The 11,039-nt window shown below is 46.9% G+C and overlaps 2 protein-coding genes across 3 annotated transcripts in view; one reads left to right on the forward strand and one right to left on the reverse strand.

Annotated features, from left to right (window-relative positions):
- OGFOD3 (2-oxoglutarate and iron dependent oxygenase domain containing 3) overlaps positions 1-1,737 on the reverse strand; it is a 46,348-nt gene extending 44,611 nt beyond the window's left edge. The window contains exons 1-2 of the mRNA XM_086624018.1: positions 1,649-1,737; positions 1,098-1,315 (exon numbers count right to left, since the gene is read on the reverse strand). Of these exons, the coding sequence (XP_086480144.1) occupies positions 1,098-1,315; positions 1,649-1,737 (307 nt within the window). The remainder of the gene's footprint in view (positions 1-1,097; positions 1,316-1,648) is intronic.
- A 334-nt stretch (positions 1,738-2,071) lies between these two features.
- On the forward strand, positions 2,072-10,690 carry HEXD (hexosaminidase D). Of its 2 annotated transcripts, XM_086624142.1 has the most exons (12): positions 2,072-2,152; positions 2,239-2,348; positions 2,418-2,505; positions 3,284-3,448; positions 4,598-4,781; positions 6,175-6,246; positions 7,040-7,235; positions 7,916-7,998; positions 8,780-8,858; positions 8,936-9,037; positions 9,562-9,651; positions 10,452-10,690. In XM_086624142.1, exons 1-12 carry the CDS (start codon positions 2,072-2,074, stop codon positions 10,618-10,620), a joined length of 1,419 nt encoding a protein of 472 aa, XP_086480268.1. In that variant the 3' UTR covers positions 10,621-10,690. The 2 variants fall into 2 exon arrangements, with proteins under 2 accessions (XP_086480268.1, XP_086480269.1); XM_086624143.1 differs by lacking the exons at positions 2,072-2,152; positions 2,239-2,348 and adding an exon at positions 5,145-5,240 and having other exon boundaries at positions 2,480-2,505.
- Positions 10,691-11,039: the final 349 nt, after the last annotated feature.

Below are 11,039 nucleotides of genomic sequence, written 5' to 3' on the forward strand. Positions count from 1 at the left end.
TCTTGTGAAGGGAGAGCCTCTATCCTCTTTGTAGCTGCCATTTAAGTACTAGAATATTGTGATGAGGTCCCCCCTGAGCTTTCTCTTCTCCAGGGAGAAGAGACTCAACTCCTTTGGTCTTTCCTCACAGGGCAGGTCCTCCAGCCCTTTGATCATCTTTGTTCTTCCTCAGCTCCATGCAGTTTCTTCCAGCCTCCACACTGCCTCCAGCTTTGTGCCAGCAAGTGTTTTGTCAGCTACATAACAAACCAGATGAGACAACTGATTTGGCTAAAAACTAACTTTTTTTTTTTTTTTTTTAAGATGCAATAGCTTATCAGTCAACACACAGACAGACATACAGGTAGGCTGACAAAAAGCAAGAGCAGAGCTGCTTTCTGGCAGCAGTACCAGCTCAAAATGTTCACCAAGACACACTTTCTCAAATCTGAAAGAGAACATGAGCATAGCTCATCCACGCAAACTGCAGGCTAGACTCTCACTGCTCTTCATCAGAGAAGACAAAAATCTTCCATTTCTTTAGATGATCCAACATCAACACTCTAAAGAAGTAACTGCCAGGGAAACAAATACCAATTTGACAGAAAACACACTCAGCTGAAAGATATAAAGACAGAGAAGTGCTTTGCAGGTACTATTAACAGTTGCTGGCACACACACATTTCTGAACAAGTGTATGAGAAGCTGGCATTTGTGCTGTTATCACACACAAGTGCTAGTGCTACAGATAATACCCTAAATTGGTTCCATCCCATACCCTGTATGGTATTTACCAGTAACAAACTCACTCGCAAGCCCATTACAGGAATCAACCAAGTACAAAAAGACACTAGAAACAGATTTAGCAAAAGGTTTATTTCACGCAGCCTAAGCAAAGCGGTTGCAGAAGAGAAATACACAGGAACAACAGAAAAGCCTTTCAGACACAACTTCTGGGCTGACCCAAGAGGCCCGAACGTTTGGGGATTTAAACAATCCACCTAGTGAGTCGGTGTTTGGGAGGAACACGCAGTTCTGCAGCACAAATCCCATTGAACAGCCTGTTACGGTCCTTTGGAAACTGCTTCATCCCACTTCAGACAACCCTATCCAAATACCTTCAAACCTTTTGTGGCTGTCGTAGTCCTCAGAGCAGGGGATCTCAGTGAACTTGTCCCGCAGGGTCTCGGCTCGACGAGCCAGCACCTCGGTGACCCCATCCTCGGCACGCAGGGCGCCCCAGTGGAGGAGCCCGCCGGCGGCTGCGGAGAAGAGGACGAACGCGATCTCCAGCCAAGTCCACCGCGACTCCTGCTGGCCTCGGTTCTTCCTGGCGCTAGGGAAGGAGCACAGCGACAGCCCCGCGTGAGCGAACGGCGGAGCCGGTGAGGAACCGCTCCGGCCTCTGCCCGGTACCGGGGAGCCCCGGCCAAGGTTCCCGGGCCGGCACCCCGCCTGACCCCTCGCTCGGAGCACGCACATACGTATTTATCACTACACGCAGCTTCTGTCGCTCTCTCACGCCCGGAGGCCACAGGCCGCCTCCCCGCAGGGGCTGGCGGCGCTGCCGCGGGCCGCTGCCCTCCGCCGCCAGGCCCAGGCACCGCCACCCCCAGGGCCACCGGCTGCCGCGAGGTGCCCGCCGCTCACCCCCGCCCCGGCCGGGTACCTGCTGTGGCGGCGGCCCCCGCGGCCCGGCCCCGCCGCCGTCCCGCCGCTCTCGGGGCCGCGCGCAGCCGCCCGCCGCTGCGGAGCCATCGCGCCCGCCGGCACAGAGCGATGCGCTCGGGTCGCCTCTGCCGCCTGCCAGGGGAAAGCAATCGGCCGCCGAGCAGAAACACGTCAGGCAAAGCGGCAGGAGCGCTCCATCGCAGAGCCGGGAGCGGGCCTCACCGGGGCGGAGAGACGGCGGCCGAGCAGCACCGAAACACTGAAGCCGAGAACCGAGACCGAGGGACGCGGCCAAGCGCTTTATGCCGGAGTGCGGCGGCGGCGGCAGGCCAAAGCAATCGATGCGGACCGGCGGTGCCGCAGCCCGCCTCGAGCGCGCAGTCGGGAGCAATCGAGGCCGGAGCGGCGGCATGTGGCGGGCATGGAGGCGGGCGGGCCGCGGCGGCGGCTGGTGCACCTGGACCTGAAGGGCGCTCCGCCCCGCGCCTCCTACCTGGCGGAGGTGAGGGGGGCGGCGGGGCTCGCCGGGGGCTCCCCGGCCCCGCTCCGCCCCGCCCCACTCGCCCGCTGTCCCCTCCGCCCCCGCAGGTGCTGCCGCTGCTGCGCGCCCTGGGCGCCACCGGGCTGCTGCTGGAGTACGAGGACACCTTCCCCTACGCGGGGCCGCTGCGCCCGCTGCGCGCCCCGCACGCCTACAGGTACCGCCGGGGAGGGCGCGGGGGGGCCGCGCTGCCGGCCGGGCCGTGACCTCCCGCTCTGCCCCGCAGCCCCGCGGAGGTGCGGGCGGTGCTGAGCCAGGCGAGAGCGCAGGGGCTGGAGGTGGTGCCGCTGGTGCAGAGCTTCGGGCACATGGAGGTGAGCAGCGGGCGGGGGGCGCGGGGCGGGGTGAGCGGCTGCGGCGCCGGTTCGGCACTGGCGTGGCGTGGGAGCGGTGTTAGAATCATGGAACGGTTCGAGCTGGAAGGGACCTTCAAGACCAACCAGTTCCATCCCCCCCACCATGGGCAGGGACACCTTCCACTACACCAGGTTGCCCAAAGCCTCATCCAACCTGGCCTTGAACACCTCCAGGGATGGGGCAGCCACAACTTCTCTGGGTAACCTGTGCCAGTGCCTCGTCGTCCTCATTGTAAAGTATTTCTTCCTTAGATCTAATCTAAATCTCCCCTCTTTCAGTGTAAAGCCATTGCCCCGTGTCCTGTCACTACACACCCTTGTCAAAAGCCCCTCTCCAGCTTTCTTGTAGCCCCTTTAGGTACTGGAAGGTACTAGAAGGTCTCCCCAGAGCCTTCTTTGTTGGGAAATCTTCTGTGTAACTCCTGCTGCTCCAGTTATCCAGCTCCCATCAGCTGCACCCTTCGCACACCAGGGTGACACTGTACTGACCGCTCCGTTTCCCTCACCTCTTGAGGTGCTTCATGGTCAGAGACCCTCACAGCACCATGGAGCAGCAGCTGTGCCCCTCCTGCCTGTACCACCCCTGGCAAGAGACCTCGTGCTGTCCCCTGTGCTCTCACACAGCCAAAACCCAGGTTTTAGCAGGACAACTGTGAGCAGAGCCCTGGTGACACAGGAGGACGCTGCTGTCCCCTTCATTTTACGGTTGTTCCCCAAGCTCTCCTTTCTCTTGCAGTTTGTGCTGAAGCACAAAGAGTTTGCTCATCTCCGGGAGGTGAAGGTGTTTCCCAACGCCCTTAACCCACACAAGGAGGAGTCACGGGCACTGGTCAAAGCCATGATTGACCAGGTCATGGCACTGCATGAAGACCTGAAGTGGTTTCACATCGGATGTGATGAGGTAGGACTTCACTTGAGCCAGGAATTTTTTTCTTGTAAGGAATGATGATAAGGGCTGAGGCTTCTGCATTTCTGTGGTGCCCAGGACACATTTGGATAGAATTTTGGGGACAGAAACCACCAACTCAAGCCAGTGTAGAAAACTCTTTTTGATGATAAATTATTCCAGTAGCACAGGATGTCATTTCTGTTGGTCTGAGTGTAATATCAAAAGTATTGAAAGCAGTTTCTTAAAGCTAACTCAGCATTTGGATGTAGGTCAAATGAGCGTTTAAAGTGAGATATCAGTTGGAGGTATTCATTGAGAATCAGGTGAGTTTGGCTTCTTGTTCTGGCCATCTTATTCAAAGGAAGCCCTTTTGTGGTGGGAAGTGTTGGGTTTCTTTATCTCAGTAGTTTGTCTCCTCGAGGAGGAGAACCTTGAGTTTTCTCCTTTCTCAGAGTTTCTTAAAACCATCCCTGTGGCACACACATCCCTGAAATTCAGTGTGATCACCTTAACTGTACTGAACTGGTTTAGCATTTTGTATCTTGTTGTGTGGGAACTAATGGCATGGTCAGATAGGGACCTGCAAGCTTTTATAAAGCAAAATACTGTTTATGCAGAATAAACATGTTTTAGATAAATCCTGCTCTAAAACAGCAAAGAGTTGAGATGCATATCCAGCCTAACAGGCCCAAATCCACTCTCTGCATAGGACCAAGTATGCTGGGGCCACTCCTGGACATGCCCCCAAGTCACTTCGAAATTCACTTACAGATTATTTTCTTCCCCAAAACAGGAACCTCATTTTACATAAATCAAGATTTTATGGGTTGCTAGATTTGGACTGCGTAAATCTGGTGAGAGCTACTTCCAAGGACAAACATTCCAAAAACAAATACTGCATGCATTAATTATTCTTTAAATATTTTAGTTTCTATAGGAATATTCCCTTATGTGATGTATTTAGCCATGGCCACAGCTTCCTGCAGACTGATAGAAATGCTTGCAGTGTCTTCAACACTGAGAGGTGCTTCCAAGTATGTCCACTCAGTGTGTCAAATCCGTGCAATAGGCTTTGAATGTTGTAGGATTTCATGACACTGCGTCAAATGCGTTCCCCCTGTTCCTGTACAAGAAGTCAGGATTGTTTGCTTGATGTTTCAGGTCTACTACCTCGGCGAAGGAGAGGAGTCAAAGCAGTGGCTGCAGCAGCAAGACAACACTCCAGAGAAGCTGTGCTTGTCCCACATAAAAGCAGTTGCAAGTTGTGTGGCCTCGTCTTACCCCACTGTGATGCCCATTGTGTGGGATGATATGCTCAGAGGGATAAGCGAGGAAACATTGGCAGGTGTGTGCTCAATGATGGGGTGAGTCATATTTTGTAGCATACAAAACAGTTCAGACAACCAGTTAAAACAGATTTGTTGGCAGATGAAAACAATGAAAACAAGAAATCTGAGAATAATTGAGATATGATCCATTAGAGAGTAGAGACGTTTAGTCCTTGGCTCTGTCACAGACTTTCTGTGTGACTGTGGGCAAGTCTTAACACGTGCATCCATTAGTTTTCCATCTGGTAATACACAGCCATAAACAAAACACTCATCATGCAGTGGTTGCCATCAATTCTACTTTCTTTACACATTAAGAAAGCCACAAAAAACTATTAGCATTTGTGGTTTCAGCTGAAATGTCTTTCACCACTTTCCAGGGTTAGTTGTTGCTCTGCGCAGCATGTGGTTCCAGTGGTGCAGGTTCACATGGAGAAGCTGTGACCCTGTGAGAGTACTTGAACCACCCAGTACAGGTGATCAGTGCCCATCTTGAGGATCTCCAGTACTGAATTGTAGGATAGCTCAGTGACAGTGACCTTGATGTCACAAGTCTTGTTTTGTTGAAAAATATGAGACTACTGCTAAAATTTGAGTAGTCCTGGTGTAGACAGAGTTCCAGCATTTTCAGAGCCACCTTACATGTCTGCTCTAAGCAGATTTAGAGAATACCATGAAGAGCTGTGCAGCTTCTCCAGCAGTGACTGACCTATTCATGGCTTTAATAGTGGGAAATCATCCCAAAAAATGCAGATGGGGCCCATGCAGTTTCTGCAAGAGCAGCACAGCATTTAGCTAACTGCACTCTACTGCCACAGGCAGTAACAGGCTAAACAAATTAAAATGAGATGCAGTTAAAATATTGAATTTCTGTACAATTTACTGCAGTTTCTCTAGAGGTCGGTTTCTCGTGTTTAAAACTAGTCAGGGAGTTGGGATTTGAAGCTAAACCTATATCTTTATTTGTACTTTAAAGGTATCTTGAAAAGTTAAATTCTGTGCAAACACAGCTTACACAATCACAAATTTAAAGGGTGAATATTTCCTTTGCATTTAACTGAAATCTTGCATGTACAGTTTGCAGCTCCACCAGTTCATCCCAGCGGGTATGCCGATAGATTCAAGGGACCGAGAATGAAATGGGCTTGGGATGAATAGGATCTCTGATGAGTTGTCACTGCTGATCCATATTGGTGGTTTCAAGATGTGTGAGGACTTAGTGGCCCCTGGCATGTGAACCTGTGTGTTCAAAGCCCTGGCCAGGCTGACAGTACACGTGGGCACTTCCACTGTACATGCAGAATTCTAGTGACAAGCCATAGTTCTGTGTTACTGTACCAGTAATAGGTACTTAGTTCTCACTTTTAACTCGCTGTTTTCTGTTACTTAGAAGAACTCTGTTCCTTTCAGAGTCTGGGGTCCCACAGCTTGTGCAGCCCATGATCTGGGACTACGCAGCAGACCTCGATGTGGAGGGCAAAGGTTTGTACTTCTTTGCTGAGCCGCTTAGAAGCTGAACAGGTAACAGAGCTCTTTGCAAAATAGCCAAAACAAAGTGGTTTTTTTTAAAACGTACCTTAGTTGGACACCAAAAAATTCCATTTCTGTTAAATTGCTTTTTATCCCTTTAGTAGCATAAACATAGTCCTTGTTTGATTTCACATAATAGTTGCTATTATTTATTTTCTTCTTTTATTTATGCTTTTCCTATGAAGGACTTGCATCGTCTGCTGCTTAATTCTTTTCAGCAGGGCTGTGGAATCACTGATGGGAGATTGAGAGGTTTTTCACAGGCGCTGTTACGTTAACTCTCCTTGCATTAAAACCAGTGGGAGCAGATAGCTCCATGTTGGACAACTCTGCAAAAGCAGCTTCAAGGCTTCATACACCTATAGAATTCAAAGGAAAAACTCTTAAAGGCTCAATCAGGCATCTAACGTGCATACAAATATTTCTTTGTTGAAAGAAGGATTAGTTGCCAGATGTTGCACATGCTCATAACATACCCATGGTTCTTAGCATTGAAGCAATGTAGCAGTTCAAGGGAATGGAACATAGTAGCTGGACACATGAAAATAGAAGGGCAGCCAAACACTGATGAAACAGGTTGCTCAGAGGGGATGTCAAATCACCCATCCTTGGTGTTGCTCAAAACTTGATGGGACAAGGCTCAGCAGCGTGTTGTACCTGGACCAGTGTTGCTGTTAATTGGAGCGTTACAGCTGAAAACGGAGAAAAACTTGTCCTGTAAGTGTTCTTCTGTGTCTTATTTCAGTGCACCTGATAGAGAAGTATCGTAGATGTGGCTTCTCCAAGGTGTGGTTTGCTAGTGCTTTTAAAGGAGCTACGGGAGTCAATCAGTCTCTCACGCTTATTGGACACCATTTAAAAAACCATCTTCAGTGGCTGAAAGTGGCAAGCAAGAGCCCCGCTGATGTCCTCGAAGGTATCGCGCTGACTGGCTGGCAGAGGTAAGGAACATCATCTTAAATGGTTCTGAGGATCACGTGGAAGCAAACTTCCACAAAAAACTCCCCAAGAGGTACAAGGAGGCTGGGGATTTATAAGGGAATTTTGCAACCTTGCAGTCCTTCCTGTTGGCTATTGCTGAGCCTCACCCACTGACTACAACGGTGGATTTTAGAATTCCAGTCAACTGCTAAGGCGTTAATCAGCAGAAGCAATTGTTTTGGCAGACACCAGCAATAGCAGATTGGATTTGTAGGCTTGAATGTACTTTCTGCCACCTTGACCTGCTTATAGACAGCATAGTTAACATAATGCGTGGTGAGTCTCTGAATGTCTAACGTGAATTCAAATAGAATGAAGTAGCATAAGAGAGAAGAGTTTGTTAATGTAATGAAGCAGGAAAAGGTTTTTATGCAAGAGTCAGGAGGTCTAAGGGAATACCAGAGAGCTGAATTCCAATTTCCAACCCTAATTTGGCTTGAGAAAGTAATGTGGTTTGTATCTGCTCTCCTTAGTAAAACAGGAACACTCAGCATTTCAGAGATAAAGGTCCCTTCTCTGAGTCAGAACCTTAAGGTATCTAGAGCTCTTTGATTTGTAGTGATTGAAACATTAACATTTCCCTCTGGCTTAGTATGTTCTGACACTGAAATGTCTAATTAATGACTATTTTCTTGTTTAGATATGATCACTTCTCTGTTTTGTGTGAGCTTCTCCCTGTGGCAATTCCATCACTGGCTGTGTGTCTGCAGGCACTAAAGAATGGTACAGTGACAACTTTATTCTCTCTCAGCTAATACGTAGCACAAGAGTGAGGTGACCTTGCCCCAAGGCTGGCACAGGCTTGTTGTGTTTTGAGGTGGTTTGACTGTCTGATTGTGGTCTGAATGATGAGCAATAGATTATACATGTTGCATGTTTGTGATACAGGAGCAGAGAAGCCTCTTGGCCTAAGTATTTAAAAAAAAGTATTTATATAAGTGTGTGTGTATATATATATATAAAAAAGTCGTAGTATACTAATAATTTATTATATTCTAACTCACAAACAGTCACAAGCTTCTTCATGCTTGTACAAAAAAAAATTTAAGAAGCTGAATTGCTTTTGAAACTGATTTGAAACACTACTGGTATATAAATGATACTGATTTCATTTAGATTTAGATCTTGTTTACATGTAAAGTTGTTCTTAACTAATCGATTTTCTTAAAACAGTTGCCAGTAGAATTTTATTTTTGTCTTTCTGCGTTTCTTATTTTCAAAATAAAAAACCCACAACCTACTTGTTTTTAACTAAGGCACTAAAAAGACTCCACACCCTGAATGGAAAGCTCATAGCTAGGAAGTGCTTTACAAGACAATTGTGTCAAAGACAACCTACTCCACCTCCGAGTTTTTTCTCATGTTCTAGTTCCCTTTTACTTTTTAAAAAAGTCTTCATCCAAGGAGAACTATTAAGCCAATGCAGGGTACTCCAGAAAAACCCTCTTTAAGAACATTTTGGTTATTTAGGCTCCTTTTACTTATTTCCACTGTCTTTTGCCAGGTGGCTATTCTGAAAAGATTAAAGAAAATGTGGAAAAGCTCCTGGGAATGTCCAACCTGGAAACTGAAACTTTCATGAGGTAAAATTCCAGCTGTGGGATTCAGATGTTTCTCATTGCATGGTAAGCTCAGAAACTAACAGCTCCTCTTTGGACAGCGCAAGTCTGGGGACCTTTCCTGGGAGCAATATTCTTACACTTGTGACACAAGTTAGTTTCTACCTCAAGTCGTCAGTGGATGAACTTCTCGAAAGGAACAGGTAATAAGGTTTATGTTGGTTCTCTGGCTGCCTGCAGGGGTGTGGGGGCTGTGCCATCTCCAAACGGAGCATAACTCCAGCAAAGTGATTTAAACACCAAGCTCTACGTTTCGGGCATCACATCCCTATATATTGACACCTCAGCAGAATGTAATACTTGGCTGCAAATTTCAAGTATTTCAGCAGAATTCCTAAACACTGTGTGCTGCTTTATTTCAAGAAACAAGTTCTTTCCTGAATTAAATCTTGCTGTTATTTAAAATAAAAATGAATTTTTTAATGGTATGGTTACCAAAAGAAGCACCTTGAAATGGAACTTAAATTGCAACAGATGATCAGTTATTCTCATCTGCCAGGAACAGTCTTTTACAAGCTAGTTCCAAAGATAAATTTACTTACTCCTTAAGAATTATCTCCATTTGTGCAGGAGGAGTTCAGCTAAAGCCCTATCACCTCCCTGTCGGCCTACAAACACCTATGTCACTGCTGTTTCAAGAACTGCTCATACTAACATTCATTTTCAGATATGTCACAGGCTGGTTCAGCCCCTACCACAGAAAAAGGAAGATTATTCATCCCATAATAATGCATCACTTTCAGCCAGATGCAGTAAGGTAACACGACTTATTTTGCATTTTAGGGGAAATAAAGTCTGTCCTATTTTGGGCACTCAAGCGCATGTAGTTTTGAGTCCTCGCCTCCTTCTGTAATTATTTCAGAAGCATCACTGGAAATCAAATAATATGAAGTATTCATAATTTGGTTTTAAACAGAAGAACTCATTTGTCTTTGCCTTCTGTTGAACAAATTCTTTGAAAACAAGTACAAAATTGGTCTCTGCAACTCTCCCTTCTATAGTTACTCCTAATAGACGTGCTGCATCTTAACAGCAGTTGCCAGCCCCAGCGTAGGAGCTCGCCATGGGCCAGGTTCCAGGCAGGGCTTGGAATAAAACCAGACCTTTTTCCCCGGCTCCCTGTCACTGTGCTTTTCAGAACTTGTCCTAAAGTTGATGCTGATTCATGCTAAATGGCTAATTTACACATTTTTTGTTGTGATAAGGTGAATATCCAACTGCATCTACTCTTCCCGATGAAAACCAGAATTAAATTCCCAACGAGGCTCACAGTGGGTTTCAGTTACACTTAAAATGCAAAGCCTAGTGGTTTTTTGAGCTCACATTTCGGTACTTTAAAAGCAATCGCATAAGAAAAGTGCCAAGATTAATGGTACTTAAACACAAACAGCACCAACCTTTTGCCATCTGCACAAAAATCAGGTCCTTTGAGCTCCTGGAATGGAGCTTCTTTTCCTGTAAAGTCCTTTTAAAGACTGTACTCCTTTTAAAAGGCCCTCCCTTGAGGCAGAGCTCAGCTGCAAATGTGATTGTTTCTTCCTTCTGATTTCTGCTTAGTCTTCTCTCCAAGTGGAACGCTGTGGTGCAAGACCTCCAAGCAGCCATGGAGAAAGTTTTCCACCAGTGTACTGTGGAGGAGTGGATGGAGGAGAACGTCCACCCCAGCCTACAGAGGCTGCAGCAAGTGGTGGATGATTTAGATAAAGCAATAAAAGCACAGAATTAGGGGCATTTCAACGCGTTTGTCTTACTGCACGGGAAAACGTGGCTACTGGAAATCTGCAACTAGTCATACAGAACAGTTTGTCATCTTAAGAGCTGAGGCAAGAACTGTGATTAAACAAAAGTGACCTGAAGGCATAAAGGAATTTACTGGTGTAATACACTTCAACTCTATTTTCATTTTCCTGTCTTAACACATTGTTGAGCCTTAAGTCACCTGCCCCGTAAGTCAGATTCGCTTCCCTTGCATAACAGAACGCAAGAGTGAGTCAGAACTCAGCTGTATTTCAAGGCAGGAGAAAAACCTAGTTTCTTAAAAATTCAGTATTTGTAGTAATAGACTTTCTTAACGTTACAATGACCTGGAAAAATTCCACAAGTTCTGCTCTAGTCAGTAGCCAGCATGTCCTCCCTTTGCAATTT

Source organism: Tauraco erythrolophus, chromosome 20, assembly GCF_009769465.1.
Source record: "Tauraco erythrolophus isolate bTauEry1 chromosome 20, bTauEry1.pri, whole genome shotgun sequence".
Classification (NCBI taxonomy): domain Eukaryota; kingdom Metazoa; phylum Chordata; class Aves; order Musophagiformes; family Musophagidae; genus Tauraco; species Tauraco erythrolophus.

What these genes read in the sequence shown, in the direction of transcription:
- HEXD (XM_086624142.1), top strand. Translation starts at nt 2,072, where the DNA reads ATGGAGGCGGGCGGGCCGCGGCGGCGGCTGGTGCACCTGGACCTGAAG. An exon ending in AGAGCTTCGGGCACATGGAG is followed by an intron (nt 2,506 to 3,283) that starts GTGAGCAGCGGG and finishes TTTCTCTTGCAG; the next exon opens with TTTGTGCTGAAGCACAAAGA. An exon ending in TTCACATCGGATGTGATGAG is followed by an intron (nt 3,449 to 4,597) that starts GTAGGACTTCAC and finishes TTGATGTTTCAG; the next exon opens with GTCTACTACCTCGGCGAAGG.